At 43.0% G+C, this 25,164-nt stretch overlaps 1 protein-coding gene across 6 annotated transcripts in view; it reads right to left on the bottom strand.

Annotated features, from left to right (window-relative positions):
* The window catches only part of CCDC150 (coiled-coil domain containing 150), a 44,103-nt gene extending 23,854 nt beyond the window's left edge, over nt 1-20,249 (bottom strand). For 4 of the 6 annotated variants that reach the window (XM_034785757.1, XM_034785760.1, XM_034785761.1 and 1 more), the window contains exons 1-10: nt 20,139-20,249; nt 19,770-19,939; nt 19,305-19,525; nt 18,999-19,177; nt 17,199-17,267; nt 14,378-14,494; nt 7,738-7,867; nt 3,701-3,744; nt 2,466-2,558; nt 141-248 (exon numbers count right to left, since the gene is read on the bottom strand). In XM_034785757.1, coding sequence (XP_034641648.1) covers nt 141-248; nt 2,466-2,558; nt 3,701-3,744; nt 7,738-7,867; nt 14,378-14,494; nt 17,199-17,267; nt 18,999-19,177; nt 19,305-19,525; nt 19,770-19,915 — 1,107 coding nt within the window. In that variant the 5' untranslated portion in view covers nt 19,916-19,939; nt 20,139-20,249. Of the gene's footprint in view, nt 1-140; nt 249-2,465; nt 2,559-3,700; nt 3,745-7,737; nt 7,868-14,377; nt 14,495-17,198; nt 17,268-18,998; nt 19,178-19,304; nt 19,526-19,769; nt 19,940-20,138 lie in introns of those variants that run through there. The other 2 variants (XM_034785759.1, XM_034785762.1) reach the window with 2 other exon arrangements.
* Nucleotides 20,250-25,164: the final 4,915 nt, after the last annotated feature.

Here is a 25,164-nt window from a genome sequence, read left to right as displayed (position 1 = left end):
AGTTCAGAGTCTTATTCCATAAAATATTTTATTGGATGTAACTGGTTTATTGAGCTTTTCCCCTCATCTATTCTTCCTGGTCTCTGAGCCACAGATGCTTCACATTGGCTATGTTACTAGCCTACTTGTGAACTGTATACCTTAAGCATGGCCTGATGATCTGAAATGAGTTTAGCATTCTCCATGGAAACGCTTCGAAGTGTAGTACTCAGTTCTGAGCATTGTTGGGTCAACTGGTCATTAATGGCCTACAGAAGGGAAAACACACAGGTTTTATTTCAAACTTTCTACAGTAGAAATAAAAACACTTAAAACCCTATCAATTTCTTTTCTTTCCTCTACCCCCATCATCTTGCAGTTTTGAAGGTCAGTCTGACCTTTGCTATAACCAGGTCCTCTGAGAAAAGTGTTCAGATAACACCAGTTTTCAGTGGAAGGGTCACAAAGTGTGCTGCTGTAAAAATGCTGTAAGACTGGCACAAACCAGTAACAGCAAAGCTAATGGTACTGAAGCTCTACCCTGATTCACTCAATGACACTTAGTATTTGAAGTAGCACGAGGCAAGAACAAAGGACCAGATTCCATTCTATACTTTAAAAAATACATTGTCTAGAACCAGTACCTGCAGGACTGTCTAGATGCTGGTTGCCCTTTGCCTTTCTCCAGGAAGGGAAAGATGGCCTTGTGACAAAAATACAGGATGGGAAATCAGGAGATCTAGGTATTAGAACATAAGAACGGCCGTACCAGGTCAGACCAAAGGTCCATCTACCCCAGTATCCTGTTTACCGACAGTGGCCAATACCAGGTGCCCCAGAGAGAGTGGACCAACAGGCAATGATCAAGTGATCTCTCTCCTGCCATCCATCTCCATCCTCTGACAAACAGAGGCTAGGGACACCATTCCTTACCCATCCTGGCTAATAGCCATTAATGGACTTAACCACCATGAATTTATCCAGTTCTCTTTTAAACGCTGTTATAGTCCTAGCCTTCACAACCTCCTTAGGTAAGGAGTTCCACACGTTGACTGTGCGCTGCGTGAAGAACTTCCTTGTATTTGTTTTAAACCTGCTGCCTATTAATTTCATTTGGTGACCCCTAGTTCTTGTATTATTGGAATAAGTAAATAACTTTTCCTTATCCACTTTCTCCACATCACTCATGATTTTATATACCTCTATCATATCCCCTCTTAGTCGCCTCTTTTCCAAGCTGAAGAGTCCTAGCCTCTTTAATCTCTCTTCATATGGGACCCGTTCCAAACCCCTAATCATTTTAGTTGCCCTTTTTCTGAATCTTTTCTAGTGCCAGTATAACTTTTTTTAGATGAGGAGACCACATCTGTACGCAGTATTCGAGATGAGGGCGTACCATCGATTTATATAAGGGCAATAATATATTCTCAGTCTTATTCTCTATCCCCTTTTTAATGATCCCTAACATCCTGTTTGCTTTTTTGACCGCCTCTGCAAAGTGCGCGGACATCTTCAGAGAACTATCCACGATGACTCCAAGATCTTTTTCCTGATTTGTTGTAGCTAAATTAGCCCCCACCATATTGTATGTATAGTTGGGGTTATTTTTTCCAATGTGCATTACTTGACATTTATCCACATTAAATTTCATTTGCCATTTTGTTGCCCAATCACTTAGTTTTGTGAGTGGTTATTCTCAGCTCTGTGATAAAATCATTACAGAATGCTTTTTTGTAAGGGACATCTCTTTACAATTTACACTATGGCAGTGCTGCAGAAATGCCAAGACTCTAAAGATCCATTCACTTCACTGGAGAGCTGCTGCTAAACAGAAAAACTGTTGTACAGGATGGAAGTGAAGGAGAGCATTAGATAGCCAAAAACTCCAAACATTTTGCAGCACATCTTGCTTTTACTAAAGCAGCAATTAAGTGTCTTTCATAAATTCTAAGGCTAGCAGGGACCATTATAATCATCTTGTCTCCTGCCTAACACAGGCCATAATAACACATCCAGTAAATCCTGCATCAAGCCAATAAGTTGTGTTTGAGCGATCACATCTGTTTTAGAAAGCTATCCAGTCTTGATTTAAAGTCTTCAAGTAATGGAGAATCAGCCCTAATATACCTTTTCAATATGTAGAAATTGCGCCTTCTTAGAAGTCTAAGTATATCCATAAAAGCAGCCACAAGAATGGAAGCCTATGTTAGAATCGTGGCTAAATCAGAGACCATAAACTAAAGCAAATATTTTGGGATTTCAAATTACAACATCAAGAAACTAAGTCCTCATATTTAACATCTGTATCTGAAGCCTTTTCATTGTCACCAGCTCAGCAAGCAGACTGTGCAGCTTTCATTGTGTAAAGCTTTACCCCAGACCAGGGAGGCATACCAAGATGTGAGAATCACACTCAATTAGTCATTGTAGATCCTGTCTCCCATATTTTAGCTCCGTGATATGGTAAGAGATGCTACTTTCATTACCTGTACTTTCTCTGCTGTCTCTCGCAGAGCTGTTATTTCAGATCGTAGTTGCACATTTTCCTCATGTTCTTTGCTGAAAGACAGCTGTGCATTCTAAAGGGAAGAATCAAACAGAATTTCTCCATGAGAAAAGGTTAAAACAAACAGTGTATTTCATCATACAGCCAAGAATTTCAGGGCATTTCACATTTGTCTCTCACCTTTTGTTTAACAGAGCTGGTTAGCCTGTAACAGTGCTACCTAAGCACCTGCAGATTCCAGACTGGGCTCCATTAATATAAACTTCCTTGCCAATTCTAGCCAAGATTATGAGACTCCAGTTAGTCTTTTCTGCATGTGTGTTTTCCTTATTTGGATAGTAAAGCACAACCTCATATCAATTCAAAACACCTATTTGCCTTTACTGTCAGTGATCTTGGCATCATCTTTTACCCTAAACTTTCCTCCTGCTACAAATTCTACATCTGCTCATCTATCACCACTGCTGCAGCACTACTTGTATATACCAAGCCTTGACATCACTAAAACCTTTTTACTTTCAAGCACAGGTTTGGGCTGCATAGACACAGACTGCATACAGACTGTAAGCTCATTGGGGGCAGTGACTATTTGTTGTATTTGTACAGTGCCAAGCACAAGGAGGTCTTGTTACATCACTCAGGCTCCTACACACTACCACAATACACAAAATAAATAATAATAATGGATTAGAAAGTAAATAGCTTCTTTCTATGACCCTGTTGCAGCCACACTTGGAATTTTGCATTCAACTTTGGACTCTTCACTGATAGGAGCCCTTCCCCATAGTAGTAAATACCTCCAAAAATCAAAGACAAACCTAGATTAGGCACATAACTTGTGACATTAATCCCTGTTTTGCTAACTGTTTAGTAGCCTTTAAGGGCTTGTTTTACACAGGGAATTCAGAAAAATTAATCCAAACTAACTAAAAAGTGTGAATTTAAAAATGGATTAGTTGAACCACATTAAGCCCGTGTAGACGTTCTTATTCAGAATTACAGTGGCTTTAATTTTATTTAGCCTTGAGTCTCTGAGTGGCATTTGTTCACATAAAAAAGACGCTATCCAATCTTACCCACATAACAGTCCCTGAACATGAGAGGAATTACAGAGGGTCTGCAAGTCAGGACTGAGGTACATTTGTATTTTGCTTCTTACATTAGAAAAAGGAGAAAAATCAACCCTTTCCCCCTCAACAGTTGTTTACAACTTACTTTTGCTTCTTCACTGAGCTGGGAAATGATGCAGTTTCTGGAATCTAAGGCAGAGCAAAATCAAAACAAAACCATGAAACTATATGGTTGTAAATCAAAATGTCACCTTTTTAATTAAAGTGGCTTGCTTAGGTAACTGAATATGGAACAAATGTGCAAGATTTCCATGAACATGCTGCTCTGTCTGATAACACTTTTATTGATGGATCTAACCTTTCAGCAGGATCACTGTAGAGCACATCCTTCCTTCCTGTTAATCACAGGCAAGACTACTGCTATTTTTTTTTTTTTTTAAAGAGGAAAGCACACAATTGTACCTCTCACTTATGCATGCAATTACTGTGATTGCACACGCATCCTGGGTAACTGTGTTCATAACCTGAATTATGTGGCAATTGTACACACCGATTATGTGCAATACCATATATGTTTTTGTGTCTAAAACCTCAGGCCCCTAGTTTAAAAACACACATGGTACAAAAAGAATGTACTTGTGCTGGTCTGAATGAATTATCTGTATACTGTGTCTCTTCCAGTTCTGCACTGCTTCTGAATGAGATACTGACAAAGGTGAAGAGGACAAGAGATACACGAATGAAAAGAATATAAAAATGAAGCCAATCAAAGATTCTTGGTTACAACATCCAAAGTACATTCTGGAAAGGTCAGTCAAAAGATATTTCAAATAACAAAGGAAGAAAGCCTTAAGAAGGATAAGTTCACTTTTACTTTCTGCATGAATCTCTCCCCCAGAAGTAAGCAAACTTCCTTTGGGGAAGCTAAAGGGAAAAAAAAAATTAAATGAAAAATGCCATTTCATTTCTTCCTAATTCAATCTGTGGGGAAGGGATCAAAGTACATGGTGACAAGCTAAGTTCCCTCTAAGCTGCATGGCCACACGGCTGCCTATTAAGCACTGCATAGGTGCTCAGGGCTCCGGCGGGGAGAAATGCCTCTCTCCATTGTAGCCCCAGGGAACACCAATGCACCCCAAACCTCTCAGGCCCAGCTCCACCCCGGAGCCCGCACCCCCAGACGGAGCCCTCATATCCCAACCCTCTGCCCCAGCCCTAGCCCCCTCCCACACACCGAATTCCTTGGCCCCACCCCGCTGTGTCACACATCACCTCCATATTGGTGCACATAACAAAATTCATTCATTCCGCATGTGGGTGGGAAAAATTGGTGACAAGTACGGGGTTTTAATCCTTTAGTGAACACTAGAAATTCACTAAATTTCAGCCCAAATTTGGCACTTGGGTAACAGATGGATTTTTTTTTTTTTGTTTGTTTGTTTTGTTTTTTTTGGGGGGGGGGGGGGATGGAACTGTTCTGTGTTTGTACAGGAAGAGAGCTCTCTCCCACCCACCCAATCCTACTATAACAAGGTGCCAAGATTCTCCTGTTTTCATACCCTCCTAGTGGGTGCTGGAACCCTTAAGCAAGCTGCAAGTTAATTATTGCTGCCTCGAGGCAGATATGGCTCATTAAATTTCATCCTGAATATAAAGGAAGCGGGAGTGGCTCTCTGGCAGAAGAAACTAGAATCTGGAACAGACAGGTCTTGAGGGAAGGAACCCTAGGAAGAACGCTTAGGCAATATTGAGGATTTTCCGGGGGTGGGGGACAGGGATTTTATTTTTTGTTTTATTTTTAAAGAAAAAAGCAGATCCTAGGAGGAGTGGTCCTTTCATTCTGCAAGTGTGTAACTTTTGTTTGGAATTGGGGGGATTCCACCGGCTTACTTCACTGAAGCAGGGATTCCTGATCAGATCAACTACATTTTCGTTCACTGACATCTTTGTTCTGAGAGGCTATTGTGTTCCTATTAAATCCCTCCCCTGCATCACAGTGCTTCTCACAGCATCTCCCAAATTATCTAAAGGAAAAGTGGTCAGGGAACTTTTCATGCTGTGCTATCTTACACGGCTACCCATAGCTCCAAAAGACCGAGTCATTAGCAACCAGCATAATACCCAAATATCAGTTCAAGAATTAAGTCCCATGATTACTCACTAGCTCAAATCTTCTCTGAAAGAGACTCGCATTGATGAAATCTGTTAAGAAAATTGCTATCATTCTATTCCCTTCTCCCTATTATTACTGCAGCCACTTTCCTCCAGCTAGGAAAAGGTTCAGGAGCTTCAGATAAAACCCAAGAGAAGTCTCTTCAAGAGTTCATCACCTCATAACCAGTCCTCCAATTAGCCAATATAGCTGTATCCTATCAGGAGAACCCTACTAGTTTTGAAATGATGGACCTCAGTCACTCAAGCCTCTGCTGTCTGGTAGGGAAGGTGTTGTAAGGCTAACAAATCAGAATAATAGAAATGTAGGACTGGAAGGGACCTTGATAGATCATTTTTAGTCCAGTCCCCAGCACTGAGGCAGGACTAAGTATTATCTAGACCATCCCTGACAGGTGTTTGTCTAACCTGTTCTTAAAAGCCTCTAATGACAGATTCCACAACCTTCCTCTGTAATTTGTTCTAGTGCTTAACTACCTTTACAGTTAGGAAGTTTTTCCTAATGTCTAATCTAAATCTCCCTTGCTGCAAGTTACGCCCAGTACTACTTGTCCTATCCACTGTAGGTAAGGAGAACAATTTCTCACCCTCTTCTTTGTAACAACCTTTTATATACTTGAAGACTTCTCGTGCCCCCCCCCGAGTCTTTTTTCCCCCAGATTAAACAAACAGTTTTTTTAAATCTTTCCTCGTAAGTCATGTTTTCTAGACTTTTAATCATTTTTGTTGCTCTCCTCTGGACTTTCTCCAAATTGTCCACATCTTTCCTAATGTGTGGTGCCCAGACCTGGACGCAGCACTCCAGATGAGGCCTTATCAGTGCTGAGTAGAGTGGAAGAATTACTCCTCGTGTCTTGCTTAAAACACTCCTGTTAATACATCCCAGAACGATGTTCGCTTTTTTTTTTTTTTTTTTTGGCAACAGTATTACATTGTTGACTCTCATTTAGTTTGTGATCCACTTAACACCCAGATCCCTTTTCTGCAGTACTCCTTCCGAGGCAGTCATTTCCCATTTTGTGTTTGTACAACTGACTATTCCTTCCTAAGTGTAGTACTTTGCATTTGTATTAGTGAATTTCATCCTATCTATTTAAGACCGTTTCTCCAGTTTGTCCAGATCATTTTGAATTCTAATTCTGCACTCCAAAGCGCTTGCAACCTCTCCAACCTTGGTATCGTCCGTAAACTTTATAAGTGTACTCTCTGTGCCGTTATCCAAATCATTTATGAGAATATTGAATAGAACTGGACCCGGGAGAGGTCCCTGCAGGACCCCACTCACTATGCCCTTCCAGCTTGATTGTGAACCATTGACAACTACTTTCTGTTTTGTTTTTGCAACTAGTTATGCACCCACCTTCTAGTAGATTTGTCTAGGCTATATATCACTGGTTTGTTTATGAGAAGGTCAAGCGTGTCAGTATCAAAAGCCTTACTGATATTGAGATATTGCATCTATTGTTACCCCACATCCACCAGCTTGTTGTCAAAGGAGGATATTAGGTTGATGTGCCATGATTTGTTCTTAACAAAACCATGTTGACTGTTACTTATCACCCTGTTTTCTTCTAGATACTTACAAATTGCTTGCTTGATTATTTCCTCCATCATCTTTTTGGGTACCGAGGTTAAACTGACTGGTCTATAATTCTCTGAGTTGTGCTTATCCCCCATTTTATAGATAGATACTATATTTGCCCTTTTCCAGTCCTGTGAGATCTCTTCCGTCCTCCACGAGTTCTCAAAGATAATCGCTAATGGCTCAGCAATATCTTCAGCCAGTTCCTTAAGTGTTCTAGAATGTATTTCATCAGGCCCTGCTGACTTGAAGATATCTAACTTATTTAAAGTAATTATGAACTTGTTCTTTTCCTATTTTGGCCTCAGATTCTACCCCATTTACAATGATGTTCACTCTGTTAGTCGTCCAATCACTGCTAACTTGTTTGGTGAAAACTGAAACAAAAAAGGCAATATTCAGTCCTAGCTGAGGACCTGCTATCATACCCAGGTCAGCTTTCAGCTGTGTACACTCCTGCCCCAGCTGTGCAGTTCTCTCCTCCTCCTTCTGTAACCTCTCCCGGGCAAGCTGGACATCCTTGTGCAGGCCATGGCAGTCCTGCTGCAGCACCTGTACCTACAGGGATATCACACAATCAGCTTTTCTCTGGGATATAGAGTTTTATAAAAAACATGAGAACCTAAGCAAGTTTCGGAATCCAAAGGGTTAGCCTATTGGAGAGGAAAAAGCTAATCAGATTGTTTCAAGCATAATGTTTTAAAGAAGAATCACAAAGGGCAGGTAGTGGGGTATCAGAGGTTGTAGAAAGGATCCCAATTGCCTGCTTATTTTATGCAGTCATACCGGTGGAGCTAGAGATAATAAAGATGCATATTATAAGAGAAGTGAAATCAAATTAGCAGGGTGGTGAGTAAGCAAAGTCTGAACCATTCTGTCTCTTCCCACACTACTTATCAAAACAGGATATTGTGATAGATATAAACATCAGAAAGCATGGGATGGATTAAATTAAACCGTTTTCTCTCCTTTTAATCCAATCTTGTTTTGCTCATTCACTGTTAGTTTCCTGTATAACTGAAGTCTACAAGAATCTTAAGATAACTAACAAAAGCTAGGAAAAGAAGAAAGTATGAAATTTCTATTAGCAGTATGCTGAACAATTCCAGAGGCAGCAGAAGGGACCTTGAAGGAACAGATTAAGCAGATGCTTGACAGCCCAAAACCTGTTTTCCCAGGATTGACAAAATACATAAATTGACAGTGTTTAATACATAAATAAATCAGTGTTTGCTCATTTAATTAATTTAAACATGAATAAATCTCAATCTGATTTTTTGTTGATTGTAATCCTGTTGTAGTGCTGTGGATTTAGAAATGTTTAGGCAGCCTTTATTGCTTGGGTTTTTTGTTGTTGTTGATCTGAAGTATAACCAATCTCTCTCTGCATTCACCTCCCTCATGCTTCACAAGGGCTTCATATTGCAAATGCACTTGTGAACTGAAAGCCACCTTTGTTATTGTGGGAATTCCTGGGTAAAACATTGTTACTCCAGAATGTTTAAGAACTCTATGGAATATCTTCAGAAATGTTTTCTAGCAGAAAGCTGTACCAGTACTTTGCTAGTTGATACTACTACGCATATTTCTTTTTAATGTTCAATATTGTTTAGTTACTTCTAAAACACTGAAAACATTTGTGCCATTGATAATATTGAAAAGACCAAAAAAAACCCAAACCCTTCTCTAAAATTAGAAGAAATTGCCAGCTGAAAAGTTAGGATAAACCAGTCATAATTAACTTCCTTCACCTTCTGGTGTATCATGAATATTAATGTAGATTTCTTAATACAACCACAATACATACAGAGGCCTTCCAGAAGAATGGCCATACAGGGTCAGACCAATGGTTCATCTAGCCCAGTATCCTGTCTGGCCAGTGCCAGATGCTTCAGAGAGAACGAACAGAACAGGGCAATTTACTGAGTGATCCATCCCCTGTTGTTCAGTCCCAGTTTCTGGCAGTCAGAAGTTTAGGGACACCCAAAGCATGGAGTTGCATCCCTGACCATCTTGGCTAATAGCCATTGATGGACCTATCCTCCATGAATTTTTTTTTTTTAAACCCGGTTATACTTTTGGCCTTCAGAACATCCCCTGGCAATGAGTTCCATGGGTTGACTGTGCATTGTGTGAAGAAGTTTGTTTTAATCCTGCTGCCTTATTCATTTCATTGGGTGACCACTGGTTCTTGTACTAAGTGAAGGGGTAAATAAAACTTCCCCCCCTCCCCACACCATTCATGCTTTTATAGACTTCTGAGATATCCCACCCTTAGTTGTCTCTTTTTTTTAAAACTGAACAGTCCCCATCTTTTTAATCTCTTCTCATATGGAAGGTATTACATGCCCCCAACCCCTTCTCTGTACTTTTTCCACTTCTAATATCTCTTTTGAGATAGGGTGACCAGAACTGCATGCAGTATTCAAGGTGTGGGTGTACCATGGATTTATATAGTGGCATTATGATATTTTCTGTCTTATATATCCCTTTCCTAATGATTCCTAACATTGTTGCTTTTTTGACTGCTGTTGCTCATTGAGCAGATGTATCCAGAAAGCTATCCACAATGACACGAAGATCTTTCTTGAGTGGTAATAGCTAATTCAGATCTCATCGTTTTGTATGTACAGTTGGGATTATGTTTTCCAATGTGCATTACTTTGCATTTAGCAACACTGAATTTCATCTGCCCTTCTATTGTCCAGTCACCCAGTTTTGTGAGATCCCTTTGTAACTCTTCACAATCTGCTTTGGATTCAATTATCTTGAATAATTTTGTATTGTCTGTAAACTTTGTCATCTCACTGATTATATTCCTACATGATCTGGAAAAAGGGGTAGTGAACAGCACTGGTTCCAGTACAGATCCTTGGGGGACTCTGCTATTTACCTCTCTCCACTGTGAAAATTTACCATTTATTCCCACCTTTTTTTCCTATCTTTTAACCGGTTTCGTGGACTTTTCTCTATTATCCCATGACTGCCTACTTTGTTTAAGAGCCTGTGGTTAGAGACCTTGTCAAAGGTTTTCTGAAAGTCCAAGTACATTACATCCACTGCATCACTCTTGTTCACATGTTGGTTGACACCCTCAAAAATTCTGAGTGGTGAGGCATGGCTTCCCTTTACAGAAGCCATGTTGATCTTCCCCAACAACTCGTGTTCGTCTGTGTGTCTGAGAATTCTATTCTCTACAATAGTTTCAACCAATTTGCCTGTTATTGAAATTAGGCTTCCTGACCTGTAATTGCCAGGATCGCCTCTGGAGCCTTTTTTAAATTTCAGATCCCATTAGCTATCCGCCAGTCACCTGCTACAGGAACTGATTTACGAGAGAAGCTCCACATCAGTTAGTAGTTCTCAAATTTCATAGTTGAGTTCTTTCAGAATTCTTGGGTGAATACCAGCTGATCCTGGTGACTTATTACCGTTGAATTCATCGGTTTATTCCAAAACCTCCTTTATTTACACCGCAACCTGGGATATTTCCTGAGATTTGTCACCTAAAAAGAATGGCTCAGGTGTGGGAATCTCCCTCACATCCTCTGTAATGATGATTAATGCATTTAGCTCCTTGAATGCTTTCTTCATCTCTTTGATCATCCAGCGGTGCCACAGGCTTCCTGCTGCTCATGTATTTAAACAATTTTTTGCTGTTAGTGTTTGTGTCTTTTGTTCGTTGCTCTTCAAATTCTTTTTTGGCAATACTTGACTTGCCAGATTTTTGCTCCTTTCTATTTTCCTTATTAGGCTCTGGCTTCCAATTTTTAAAAGAGGTCTTTTTGTTTCTAGCCATCTTTTACTCCACTTTTTAGCCAGGGTAGTATTTTATTGGTATTTTTTTGTTTTGTTTTTGTTTAAAGTTTGGGGCATATATAGTTTTGAGCCTCTACTATGATGTTTTTAAAAAGTTCCCATGCAGTTTGCAGGCATTTAACTCATGACTGTTGCTTTTAATTTCCATTTAACTAACCTCCTCATTAAGTGTAGTTCCCCTTTTTGAAGTTCAATGCTACTCTGCTGGGTTTCTTTGGTTTTCCTCCCTACAAGGATATTAAATATAATTACATTATGGTTGCTGTTACTGAATGGTTCAGCTATATTCACCTCTTCGACCAGATCCTGTGTGCCACTTACAACCAAATCAAGAACTGCCTCTCCCCTTGTGGGTCCAGAACTAGCTGCTCCAAGAAGCAGTCATGAACAGTGGCTAGAAATTTTATCTCTGCCTCCCATCCTGAGGTGATATGTTCCCAGTCAATATGGGGATAGTTGAAATCCCTTACATTACTATTGAATTTTCTGTTTGTGTAGACTCTCTAATCTCCCTTAGCATCCAACAATGAAAGTCACCATCCTGGTCAGGTGATCAGTAGTATATTCCTACTGTTGTTATTCAAGCATGGAATTTCTATCTATAGAGATACCATGACACTATTAGATTCATTTAAGATTTTTACACATTTGAATCTAAGCTTTCTTTCATATATAATGCCATTCTTCCACCAGTACAACAAGGAGTCTGGTGGCACCTTAAAGATTAACAGATTTATTTGGGCATAAGTTTTCATGGGTAAAAAACCCACTTCTTCAAATGCATGGAAGCAGACTAACACGGCTACCCCTCTGATACTCTTCCACCAGTGCAACTTACTCTATCATTCCTATATATTTTATACCCTGGTATAATCATGTCACATTATCATCATTTCAGCAAGTTTCTGTGATGCCTATTATATCAATATTCTCATTTAATACCAGGCACTTAAGTTCACCCATCTTAGCATTTAGACTTTTTGCATTTGTATACAAGCACTTATAAAATTTGTCACTATTTAGTTGTGCAATTGAATAGCACTCTTTTTTTTGTTTGACTGTTTTTCTTCAGTCCATACCTCTACTTTATCAACTTCTATCCTCTTCTCTTTACTAGTCTATGGAGTATCCCCTTTAATAAATCCTCTAAGGGATGGGTTTGCCTAAATTGTGTGCACCTCTGCACGTGTTGGCTTACCTTCAGCCTTTAGCTTAAAAACTCTATGATCTTTTTAATTTTACATGCCAGTAATCTGGTTTTGTTTTGGTTTAGGTGGAGCCCATCCCTCCAATATAGGTTCCTCCATTCCCAAAAGGTTCTCCAGTTCTTAATAATCCTAAATCCCTCCTCCCAACACCACTGTCTCATTCGAGATGCTGCAGTTCTGCCTATTGGAACTGGAAGCATTTCAGAGAGTACTACCACAATGGTCCTGAATTTTAAAATCTCTTACTTAGCCTAAATTTGGCCTCCAGGACCTCTTATCTTTCCCTATGTCGGTGGTACCATGACCACTGGCTCCTCCCCAGAGCTACCCATAAGTCTGTAACCTTTGCACTTGGCAGGCAATTCTCTGTGCGGTTCTCCCAGTCATCACAAACCCAGCTATCTATATTTCTAATAATTGCATCCTCCTATTACTATGACCTGTCTCTTCCTAATAACAGGCATCCCTGCCCCAGAAAGGTATGCTCTGTGGGAGAGGATGTCACACCCCAATGGCCCCCTCCCTCAAGGGGTCCCCTGGGGAAGGCAGATTAGCATTGTATATTGCTAACGCTGTTGCAAGCATCGCAGGACATTTTGGGAAGGGTCAAAGGTGTGAGTGAGTGTGGAATGGAAAATTCCTTTGCAGGTCGAAAGAGGCCAGAGGGGGAAGAAGGAAGAGAGCAAAGAATAGGTTAACTCCATGCTCCTGCTAGGCCCGAAAATATTTCGCTGACTCCAGCCAGCTCAAAGCCACATACAGCACACATCTGACTCTCGGCTGCCTGCCAAGAAAGAGGTGGGCCCAAAATCCACCGACCAGATGTGAGAAAGAAAGATTCAGCTGAACAGATTTGCAGAGCCAGCCCATAACAAGTAGGCAAAAGCCAGCAAAGAGGACAACAAAGTCTAACCGGTGTGTTTTGGGAAAGTTGAGGAGACCACAGAGAGCCGGTTTTGATTGGTACAAAGCATCAGGAGCAGAAGTCCCTGAATGGAACACCCCCAAAGGAACCCAGGACTTAAAACCCTCGAGAGCTGGAGCAACTTGGAGATCACAGCGGACCCCGGATGACCTGGGCCCAAGGACAAGAACTCCTGTCCATCCCTCCCCCAATTCTTCTTACTTTACATCCAGACTTGGTCAGTCTTGGGTAGTGCAGGTGTGAGTATGAAAGTGGGTTAGGGCTTGGGGCACTCACGCTTTCTTCCTTCCTTCCTCTGAGTGACATGGGGAACCCTCCCCCCTCAGCACTCTCCACTGTTGTTTTAGTATTTTATTAATAAAGCTTTAAAACTTAGACACTTGGTGTTTCGTCATCTCCTCCCCAATGATCCTGTGACCTCAACCTGATCACCTGACGCCTCAGGCAGATTGGTAACAGAAATCTGTTACAAGGATACCATGACATCAGTTGGAAGGAGGATCCCCACTATGGGATTGTTTCCCTTCACTTCAGCTTGATGTTCTCCTTCCCCAAGACTCTCATCCTCCTCAACAGCACAGGGGCTATGAGGCGGGAGCAGGACTGCTCTACTGTGTCCAGGAAAGTCTTATCTATGTACATCTGTCTCCCTTAGTTCCTTCAGTTCAGCCACTCTGATTTCAAGAGCCTGTAATCTGTCTCTACGGACTATCAGGTGCTTGCACTGAATGCACACATATGCCATCTACCCACAAGGCAGGTAATTATACGTGCTACATTCAGTGCAATAAACTCAATCACCCTCACTCTGCTGCAGGACTTTCTGCTTGCATTATTGTTACTTTTGCTGGATCTCACAATTGCCCGTCTGTTTCTCTGCAGAGCATTCACACTGAATTGCTTGTCAACTTTTAGACCTTTAACACCTCATTATAATTATTTAATCAAGATTCCCTTTTCCACACCTTGCATACTGAAGCTAAGTGATTACAAAGATGTTAACTGCTCTCTAGGAAGAACACTCCAACCTCTTACTATTCTTCCTGCTAGGAGACCAAAAAAAAAAAAAAAATTAGGCACAAAGAAAAAGTGGAAGAGGTGCTGTGCTTCTCCAACCTGTTCCCGTTCTGCCTCCACTGTTATCTCCATATCCTGCACACGTCTCAGCATGGTTGCTTGGGATTCCTCCAAAGACTCCCGCAGACTTGCCTCCTGTGAAAGCTGCTCCCTTAGCTACAAGAGACAAAACACTGGGTATGTGGCTGGAGACAGCAACAAGCCATAAAAACTGAAGATTAATGAAGCAGATAGGGGTTCAATACAGCAAAGCAACCATTATTAGTCATATCCAGTGATCTGTTAAAGGTGATAACACTATGGAGTAAGTATTTCATGGAAGTGGTAAAGCAAGGAAGCAATACCAAACAACCCACTCAGCTATGGAAAATGTATTAATAACCAGACAGATTTGGTACCTGGGCCAAAATTTGTGTTTACTGAGAGTGGCAATTCTACTCCCTACAGTGTGCTCAGAGACCCAACTATTTTTCTCTGTCTCAAATCTTACTGCTCTTGTGCCATGTTACCATTCCTCCATCCAAGGGCCTGCTGTGTCTGTCTTCCTCTGGACAGAGTCAACATTGCTTCTGAACATGTTGGAAAGAGTCACTGCAGAGATGAGGCACTTCTACTACAGAGACTGAGCAAACAGTGGGCCTGATTTTGTTCTCACATCAGTGCAATTCCAGTTGACTATCAATGTAATTAAGACTAGAATCAGGCATATAGTCTCCCCACCACACTCAAAGTTTAATTCCTTGCAGGGTAGCACACTGTGTTACTATGAGACTCTTGGGTTCATTGCTAAAAGGGATACCTGCCATTCAATAAGGACTAAGCAGCGACTCTTTTCCCCAAAAACCCAATTCAGCTGAATCTCCCCGGTTGGAATCTATCATTTTATTAACACGTGTTTTATATACACTGAAAACGTCTTGCTGCAAGATTCTTCCATGAAAGCTTTCTGCAACTGGAACTACAAGCTTGAAATATATAGTGTGAAACATCCTATAAAAGCAAATCACACATGATATGCTCTTGACCCTATGCAACAGGTGATTCTAATCTCTGGTGTTCCCAGGAAAAGCTAGGACCCAGGAGCGTTTCTCTTATCTCCAGGTGGTGTTGACAGAAGATGTAGATTACTTTGAAGCCTGATTCGCTAAAGACATTTATATCAAGTTACTAAGAAGGGGCCCATAATAAAAAGAATTTCTAGGGACAAACATTAATAAGTTAGGCTATGAGAAGAGGCTTTTCTTCAGTTTGTTGCAGAGAAACCAGCACCAATTTGAAATAGGGCCTAGCTCCATGCTGGTCACGAGTACTGCCAAAATACTGAGTGTTAAACATGTGAGCTAGTTTATCTGGGAATTGAGACTTCTGTTCCTCTGTGAACTATAAGAAGATACACACCACGAGAAATGTTTAAAGTTGTATAATGACAACTATTCTCTGAAGAGACTCCACATGTGCTGTACTCACTGAAGGATGACAGATCTGAAGCATCAAGTACCTAAATGCATTGCTTATAACAAGGGCCATGTATACTTCAGAGCAAGCTCAATCTGAATGTTACTGCAAGGCCTACAGCCTTTCTCCAGCATAGCAAACTGGAAAGTTCTATTGCAAAGTCCTCTATTTTTAAAAACAGAGGATTTTATTTAATAATTAAATGAAAGTGAGTGATAATCTCTGTACCAGACTAGTGGTCTGGGGAGATCTGGTCAGTTACACACAGTGATAACTTTACTTGTTTCCAGCTACTAAGGAACATTGAAAGAAGCTGAAAAGACATAGAAAAGGAATGCCAGGGAAGTAATTGTTGTCATTGCTACAGAGAGACTTAATCATCAATTGACGGTGTTGTGTGTGATTGTGAATGGGAGGGGAGGTAGTCCACACCAGAAGTCAGAGAAGCCACACATGTACACATAAGTGTACTACTTACTTTGATACTCAGTTTTATGATTAAGTTTTCAGTGTGACCTATGTTGAGAGTATCCACCTTGTATTTGTAGTTGGAGGTTTTGACAACTGGGGCCTTAAGCTTCCAAGAACAGTGAGAGAAAGCACTTAGCTTTTTGGCATTCCTAAGAGGCACTTGTGTTTTTTTTTAAAACTAAGGAGGGGATACATCGTCTCTTTCCCTCCCATTTTATGGAGCAAGGTGGGCTGGGGGGCAGGAAATCCATTTTCCCAATGGAAGGAGCAATTTGCATGATCTCACCAACTGCTTCCATTACCCACCTCACATCCTTTCTGTTCCCTAAAGGATTATCACCACTGCAGCTTACATAGTGCATCAAGCATCCTTCTGGCCAAGACATGATCAGGACCCCTTTTAAGTCCTTCAGAACTGCTGCTCATTTGGCTTGAAAAGTTATTAAATGACATAAGGGACATAACCCACACTCTCCAACAGGATTAGGCTGCTTTTCAGAAGCTCACATCCTCCTTCATCAGGACAATAAGATGCCTCATGCCTGCACTCTATTTCTTTAATTAGTCCATAACAAGGTAAGTGCTACAACTTGTTCACTAGCTAGCAGACATTAAGTCACCAATTCCATTTTTGGATGCAATAAAGTCATTCTCCATGATTGCAAGAAGCAGTTACATTGTAGGTTAAGGGTAAAACCTACTTCCACAGCATGGAACTCAGGTCTCTGTTAGTAACTTCAACTCATACATTTTTGTATCTTGCATGAAATAAATTCTGTCTTAGGTTTGTAGATCGGGGCATGCTCAGCAGTCTTCTTTCAGCTGTACATATTCCATTCCTGGTTTTCATAGATTCATCCCCAGATCACCATCCAGGCTTTTCCCCCAAAAATGTATCACCTCACTCTTCCTTCTAACCTTCTTTTGCGCTTACCTCGTGAAGTCTATGGTTCATTATGTGTTTTGTTGTCCTCAGCTCCTCTGCTGCAATGGCTACATCTGTCTAAAAGAGGACAAAAAACAAACACCCACACACACACACAATTTATGCCTCACAACAACTGCAGCAAAACTTTCAAAAGTATTTCAAAACCAGGCTGGCCAGTAACCCATTGCATATTATTTTACATTACATGCCATGCTGAGACCTGGGTTTGATTCCTAGTTCTAGTCTCGTGCTCTAAAGCGACAACCACCTTGCATTGCTTTTCAGCAACCACTTAAGACAATTAAGAAGATGGGTAACAGATTCCAGAACAGTCCTCTTCAGTTGGAAGGATGGTGGCCTAGCTGTAGGACCCAGAGCGTACATGGGGAAAAATAGAGATGTGCTTAGCAATCCATGAGTTGGAGGGGGCAAAAACCTCAATTCTTGAGGGGTTTAAAAAAATATATAAATACAGGGTTGGGTTTTTTTTTTAAGTCACACTCAATTTATCATTTATTGCTGGATCTAGAGAGATCCATTCACAAAGATGAGATTGTCTTTTTCTCCAACAAAAATGGCACCGGCCACACAATGTCATTTCTAATCACACACACCTAACCTCTGAGCACATCAAAGCACAGTCTTATTTTCAAAGTTGGCAGCATTTGAAGACCAGTGCATTAACATTGGAATCAGTATAGACACTCTTCAAAAACTACAACTTTCAGCCCCAGTGTTCCCTTTAGTTTTTCCCCACCCATGTGCAGAATGAATTTTGTTATGTGCACCCATATGGAGGTGATGTGTGACACATTATCTTCATATTGCTGCACATAACAAATTCATGTGATTGGGGTGGGGCCGAGGGGCTCGGGGTGTGGCAGGGGGCTGGGGCAGAGGGTTAGGTGCGGGGGGGAGGGAAGTCTCTGGCTGGGGGTGCAAGCTCTGGGGTGGGGTCAGGGATGAGGGCTATGAGAGGGGGGTTAGGACTGGGGCAAAGGGTTGGGATGCGGGGGAGGTGCGGGCTCTGGGGTAGGGCCAGGGATGAGGGGTTTGGGGTGCAGGCTGCCCCGGGGCTGCCGTGGGAGAGACTCCCCCCAGCCCCTCTCACCGCAGCAGCTTGGGGCTGCGGGAGAGGCGCCTCTCCCCAGCTGGAACAGCTCTGGCAAAGTGGAGCCAGGCCGAGGGAGGGGCTCCTCTCCCCCAACCACAATAAGTCCAGGCAGGTCGATGCTGGGGTCGGTGGGGAGGGGCGCCTCCAGAGGTGAAAGTGGGCCAGTACAGTGTACTGGTAAGAAGTGGCCGCTGGTATGGGCCCGTACACAGCTGACGTTAAAGCGCTGCTGCCACAGCCCAGGGCTGCCGGGGTGGGGTGGGGTGTGTGTGTGTGTTGCAAAAGAGGCAGCTGCCCTGGAGCCCGACAATTTAAAAGGGTCCCGAGCTCCCGGCCGCCATCGCTGCTACCGCAACAGCAGCCAGAGCCCTGGATCCTTTAAATTGCCACCAGAGACCCAGGCAGCGCAGGCCAGGCAGCACTGAAGGGCTGGCTGGGGAAGGCTGACCCCCATCCCCGCCCCTTCCACCTGAGGCCCAGAGCTGGACCTCCATACCTGTAAGACTTTTAAGTTATTTTCACCTCTGGGAGCCTCTCCCTGCCGCTGCAGGTCCATGCTGGGGGAGAGACATCTCTCCCCGCTGTGGCCCTGAGCCCCTGTGTGGGGCTTAATAGGCAGCTGCATAGCCGCACAGCTTAGAGGGAACTTAGCTCAACACCCCACCATGCACATTCACAGCTAGCTCCTGTACCTTGGTTGCTGTGGCAATTTCCAAAGCAGCACTTAATCTTTGAACTTCTTCCTGGGCCTTTTCTACATCCTCTTTTGCCTCACTTAGCTGTTGGCGCAACTTCATTGCCTCTAGCTGTACAACCTTCAGTTCCTGCAGGTGTTCCTCCTGCATTGCGTTCATACGCTGTTCCAGATGGGCTGCCAGACAACAAGAGAGGATCAAAAATGGTCATTATAAAGAATACAGAAAAAAATGCAGCTGAAGGGCTGAAAGAGAATGAGGACATCTGCTATCAACACAAAAACCAGCTTTCTACTGCTGTACCTGCATGCTTGGGATTCAGCTCCTTTTCAGTCTGCAATCGGAAGAGGTTTAGCTTCAAGGTCTGCACAACACTCTCCAACCGGCACATTCGATTCACTAGAGATTCACAGTTCTTCCATAGCATGTCACTTTCACCTACAAACGCTACCCTGGCCCGAACAGGGCTAACAGGCTGGTGGCTCCCAGGTGTCTCTAAGGGCTTTGAATGGAAGAGATCAAGGCTGAAAGAAGAGAACACGTGGCACTATTTATATCGTTTAAAAAAAAAAAAACACTTGTTTCATGCCGCTGGAATGTTTCTTGCTATGCCTGATGGCTGCAGCATGTGTCTCTGCCAGCAACTTCTACTCTCCAGAGAAGCTGAGAAACCAGCTCCCTCAAACAAAAGTGGAACAAGCGGAGGAAAAGTTACTAACACAATATCGCGCGTTCCCCAGGGAAAGGAGGACCTGATCCGAACCGTACCTCTGTGCGTTCACACCGAGCAGCTCCAGGTCTCTCGCCAGCGCGCTGGTCTGCTCCTCAACCACACTCATCCTCTGCTGGAGCACGGCGAAGGCTTCGGGCGCTGTGGCACTGACGCTCATGGGGGCGATGGTCGGCCTGGCCATAGCTGCCCCGCACCCAGCCGTTACCTGGGGGCGATGTGGCCATGTGACAGGGCGCCGGGCTGACCTGCCGCCCCAGGACGGGGCAGGCCCTTCGGTCACTCCCAGGCACCTTAACTGCGACCCCCCAGGCCCAGCCCCTCTCCCCCGCGAGAGCAGACGGGCCGCCCGGGCACTGGGGGCTGCGCTCTATCTGCCCCCCACCCCGGCCAGCGTCACCCCTTACCCCGCTCACTGACACTTCGCGGCCCCGTTTCCATGGAGCTCCTTCCCCGCTTCAAACCGGCCCGCGGCTTTAGCGGACACCATCCTGCGCACGCGCCGCGAGCCCAACTCCCCATGCAGTCTGGGATATGTAGTCCTTTCCGCCCCATCCGGCCACGGAGCCAAACAGTGCCGGCCTGCCGGGGAGGCACCTGGGATGATTTTTTTTCCCGGACGCGCATGCGCAATGAACCTCACCAGGGTGGAGCGGGTCATGCTGGGATCTGTAGTTTCGGTCTCTCGCTATGCCAGCATAGAGCAACGTGGGGCAGCCTTGTCTAGTGGTGAGAGCTGAGGGTTGGCAGTGCACTATGGGTTCTCGTTCTGTATGGCATTCAAGGTGACTTAATGCTTTAGTTTCCAGGTATTGTGAGTAATCCGCTTGTCACAAAATTTGAGTTATTTTAAGCTCTAGCTCTTAGAGTGATGAGTACACAAGAATCTCAGTGTTCATTTTTTTTTTAGTTTGTTTCTAGCCCTTTTGGGTGTAGAGAAAAAAAAACTTGAAAATGTGGTTCCTGAAGGTTCAAAACCCAGAAGGGAAATAAAAAGGAAACAAAACATATAATGGATTTTCCTCCCCAATCTCTCTCACTGGATTTTGGGAGGGCCAAACCTCAGTTTTTGAACGCTGGGATTGACAAAAGTGGTACCATCTTTTTTGTCCCACCTCATAATCGGTCTCAGTTTCCCTCCTCATTCTGAAGGATGTCACTCATTTAGTCCCAAAGTTACCTGTCTTTCACAGCAAAGAGGGGGGAGACACCTTTTATTCTTATGAATGTGAATATGATGTAAGTGGAATATATCTTATGCAAAAGGTCTCAAGGTATCATTACACAGGTTATAACCTACTGAATATATTCATCCTATTTATATGAATGTTTCATTCTTGTATCTGAAATGAGAATTATGAAGTATAATTCTGAGGTCCTATTGTAATTATGCAAAGTGTGGGCCATTAATGGTGGTTTAGAATCTTGATGGCTCCCACTGACTACAGGGGTAGCCATCCTGTAGCTCCGGAGCCACATGCAGCTCTTCAGAAGTTAATATGTGGCTCCTTGTACAGTAACTCCTCAATTAAAGTAGTCCCGCTTAACGTTATTACGTTGCTGATCAATTAGGGAACATGCTCGTTTAAAGTTGTGCAATGCTCCCTTCTAATGTCGGTTGGCAGCTGCCTGCTTTGTCTACTGCTTGCAGGAAGAGCAGCCCATTGCAGCTAGCTGGTGGGGGCTTGGAACCAGGGTGGACCGGCAGACCCCCTATCAGCTCCCCATGCAGCAGCTGCCTGCAGTTCAGCTGTATCCCTCTCCCCACTGCCATGTGCTGCTCCTGCCCTCTGCCTTGGAGCTGCTCCCCGAGACTCCTGCTTGCTGTGCCGGGGGGAAGGGAAGGGGGACATCCTGACATTAGCCCCCCCTCTCCCTTCCGTCCCCCCCCCCCCAGGGATCAGGATGTCCCCCTCCCCCTGATCATGCACCCTGCTTACCCTATTTTCCATAGAGCAGGGCTCAGGACAGACAGGAGCTTGCAGCTGCTGCAGTCTCAGCAAGCTGATCTAATTAACAAGGCAGTGTACTTAAGGGAAATGCGCATATCTCCCTCCATTCCTGCTGCCTTGCAGAGTGAGAGAGTTAACCCTTGAGGGCTCAGCCAATTGCTAGTTCATCATTTAGCAGTAAGGGAAATATTCCACCCTCTGACTCTTCCACCTCAACCAAGCTTCACATCATCATATCATCACTGTGTACTAGTATTAAATTAATTGTTTAAAATTTATACTGTATGTATGGTGACAAAGTTCCTCCTCTATCTTGGTGGGTCCTGCACTTAGTGGCAGATTTTCTTGCCTCAGAGATTCACCATGTGGGTTGGGGAACAGCCTAGAGACCTTCCCCTCTGGAAGAACCCACAGTCCAGGTCAATTGGGAGGTTTGGGGGGAACCCAGGCCCATCCTCTACTCCAGGTTCCAGCCCAGGGACCTGTGGACTGCAGCTGTCTATAGTCCCTCCTGTAACAGCTGCACGACAGCTACAACTCCCTGGGCTACTTTCCCATGGCCTCCTCCAAACACCTTCCTTATTCTCACCAAAGGACCTCCCTCCTGGTGTCTGATAACGCTTGTACTCCTCAGTCCTCCAACAGCATACCCTCTCAGCTCTTTGCACCTCTTGCTCCCAGCTCCTCACACTCACACCATAAACTGAAGTGAGCTCCTTTTTAAAGCCCAGATGCCCTGATTAGCCTGCCTTAATTGATTCTAGCAGCTTCTTCTTAATTGACTCCAGGTGTCCTAATTAGCCTGCCTGCCTTAACTGGTTCTAGCAGGTTCCTGATTACTCTAGTGCAGGCCCTGCTCTGGTCACTCAGGGAACAGCAAACTACTCATCCAGTGACCAGTATATTTGCCCTCTACCAGACTCCTGTATCCCCCTGGTCTGGGTCTGTCACAATATATATAGTCTTTTTTATCTGGTGAAAAATTTTTCACTGGAACCTAACCCCCTCATTTACATTAATTCTTATGGGGAAATTGGATTAGCTTAACATTGTTTCGCTTAAAGTCGCATTTTTCAGGAACATAACTACAATATTAAGTGAGGAGTTACTGGATAGGCACCGACTCCGGGGCTGGAGCTACTGGTGCCAACTTTCCAATGTGCCGGGGGGTGCTCACCGCTCAACCCCTGGCTCTGCCACAAGCCCTGCCCCTACTCCACCCCTTCCCGCTCCCTCCCCTGAGCCGGCCGTGCCCTCGCTCCTCCCCATCCCCCCAGAGCCTCCTGGATGCTATGAAACAGCTGATCGGGAGGGAGAGGGAGGCACTGATCAGCGGGTCTGCCAGTGGGTGGGAGGCACTGGGATTGGGGCCGGGGGGAGCTGATGAAGGGCTGCTGATGTATTACTGTGGCTCTTTGGCGATGTACATTGGTAAATTCTGGCTCCTTCTCAGGCTCAGGTTGGCCACACCTGGACTAGGACAATTGGTTGTAAATGGTTTATTTACCTGCAAACCTTCCTGTGTACGTGTGGGCCAGCCCATGGGTAATGAAGAATGAGATCTTACAGTGACATGTGACCATATCACATGATACTGGAATCCATCTTAAATCTGGTACTTTTCGATTTAGAAAGAGGGGTGGGGACCTAGGGAGAGACAAAAGATTCCTATCTTGTGCCAAAGCTATAAAAGGGGATGAAACAGGACAAAGGGCTGCCAGTCATGAGAGAGCCCCTGTTTTTCACCTAAGATGTCTGCTGGAACTAACAAGGACTGTACCAGGGAAAGGATTAGGCCCAGACTAGGAAGGAGTCTAGTCTGTGAAAGAAGCTTACTGGAACATCTCTGAGGGTGAAATATTATCTGTAATCAATTTCTTAATGTATTAGGCTTTGACTTTTGTGTTTTTGCTAACCCCTGCATAAAATATGGTCTGTGAACACAGCCTATCAATATAGCAGCCGGTTGAAGTATCTGCAGATTTTTATTGATGATATCTCATTCAGTTTCTGTTAAGCTATTCAGAAGACTGCACTACAAGAAATAGTTTGGTGTTTTGTATATATTTTTAATATAAGCATTTAGGTCAGTTTTTATTGTGAAAGTGAAATTAATTATATTAAAGAAATAGAATGAATTAAAGAATGCTGTATGTACCTTTAAGTAGAAATGAGAAATGCTGCAAGCCAGGGGGCAGGAAAGCAGACATTAACTGCTTAACTTGCCACTTAAGGGCAATTGGTGAAGCATTAGTCTTAGATCGATAAGAGTTAACAAGGAAGCAGGTTATGCATATTGTGCTCCATGCATATTTTACAATTTTGCTCTCTCTGTCCCTTTGTTTAGTTTACACCCTTTTATCTGTATAAATAAGACTGTTTGAATCTTGCATGGAGGCTCACATTATCTGAATGTATTAGCAGAGCGCTGTGCTAATAAAACAGAGTGGTCTGACAAACTGAGTCCTGAGTCTAACTTTGACAATATGGAGATTTATGTATCTCCTTCAGGCAAATTATTATCATGGGCCATGATAGTACAAGTTTGGGCACCATGAGACACCTGTCTTCAACGTCCTTATTTATAAAATAGATGCAGTAATCCTAATGAGATGGCTATGCATCTTATAATATCTTGCATAACTGCAAATGGTGGTTATGCACTAATATTGAAAAGAATAAAAAAAATTCAGTCAAATACTACAGAAATCATAAGTACAGAAATAAGAGTTGCAAATAGAGTACTTAAAAATCACATTCATAGTTTTGAATTTGGAATCTAAACCTGTGGACAGTTCCAGTTAAATTTTTAATGGTAATTATTGGAGAGACAAATACTGCAAATGACTTCCTGCTTTCTGGCATAATACAAAAGAAGGCTTAAGTAGGATAACTATTAGTAATTGTTGTTCTAGTGTTTGTGTTAATGATTTCAATTTAAGATTTCATAAATGATATGATATTTGTAACAAATTGGCTAATAAATTCAATTGTAACTTACAGCTGATCCCATAAAATATTTTTGGGCTTAATATAGGCTTGGTCCATGTTTGTAGGGAGGAAAACAAAATATACAGAATCAAATGTGGAATCCTCATAATTGGAGGTTAAACAAACATCTCTTAAGGATGGTCTAAGTATATCTAATCCTGCCTCAGTGCAAGGTTGGTGGGGGGAGGAGGAGGAGGAACTGGATGACCTCTCAGTCTGTTCCAGCCATGAATACGTCTATGATTCTATGAAAGTATGAGTAATACATTAAACTATACAGTTTTTTCTTGTATACTGGATTGTTTTAATACACGTTTTCTCTAGACATCTGTGCTATCCCAAAAAGGGATCATGATGACAGTTTGGTTGATTTGTGTTACCATGAATGGCAGCTATCAATAGACTTACATCTGCAGCTCTCTGTGGTTTCTGACAAGTTCTTTCAAATATTTCCCCATTCAGTGGTCCAGGGATTGCTTCATATCTAAAA

Source organism: Trachemys scripta, chromosome 11 (genome assembly GCF_013100865.1).
Source record: "Trachemys scripta elegans isolate TJP31775 chromosome 11, CAS_Tse_1.0, whole genome shotgun sequence".
Classification (NCBI taxonomy): Eukaryota; Metazoa; Chordata; order Testudines; family Emydidae; genus Trachemys; species Trachemys scripta.
The sequence above is the reverse complement of the archived record's forward strand: the minus strand, read 5'-3'. Positions and strand labels throughout refer to the sequence as shown.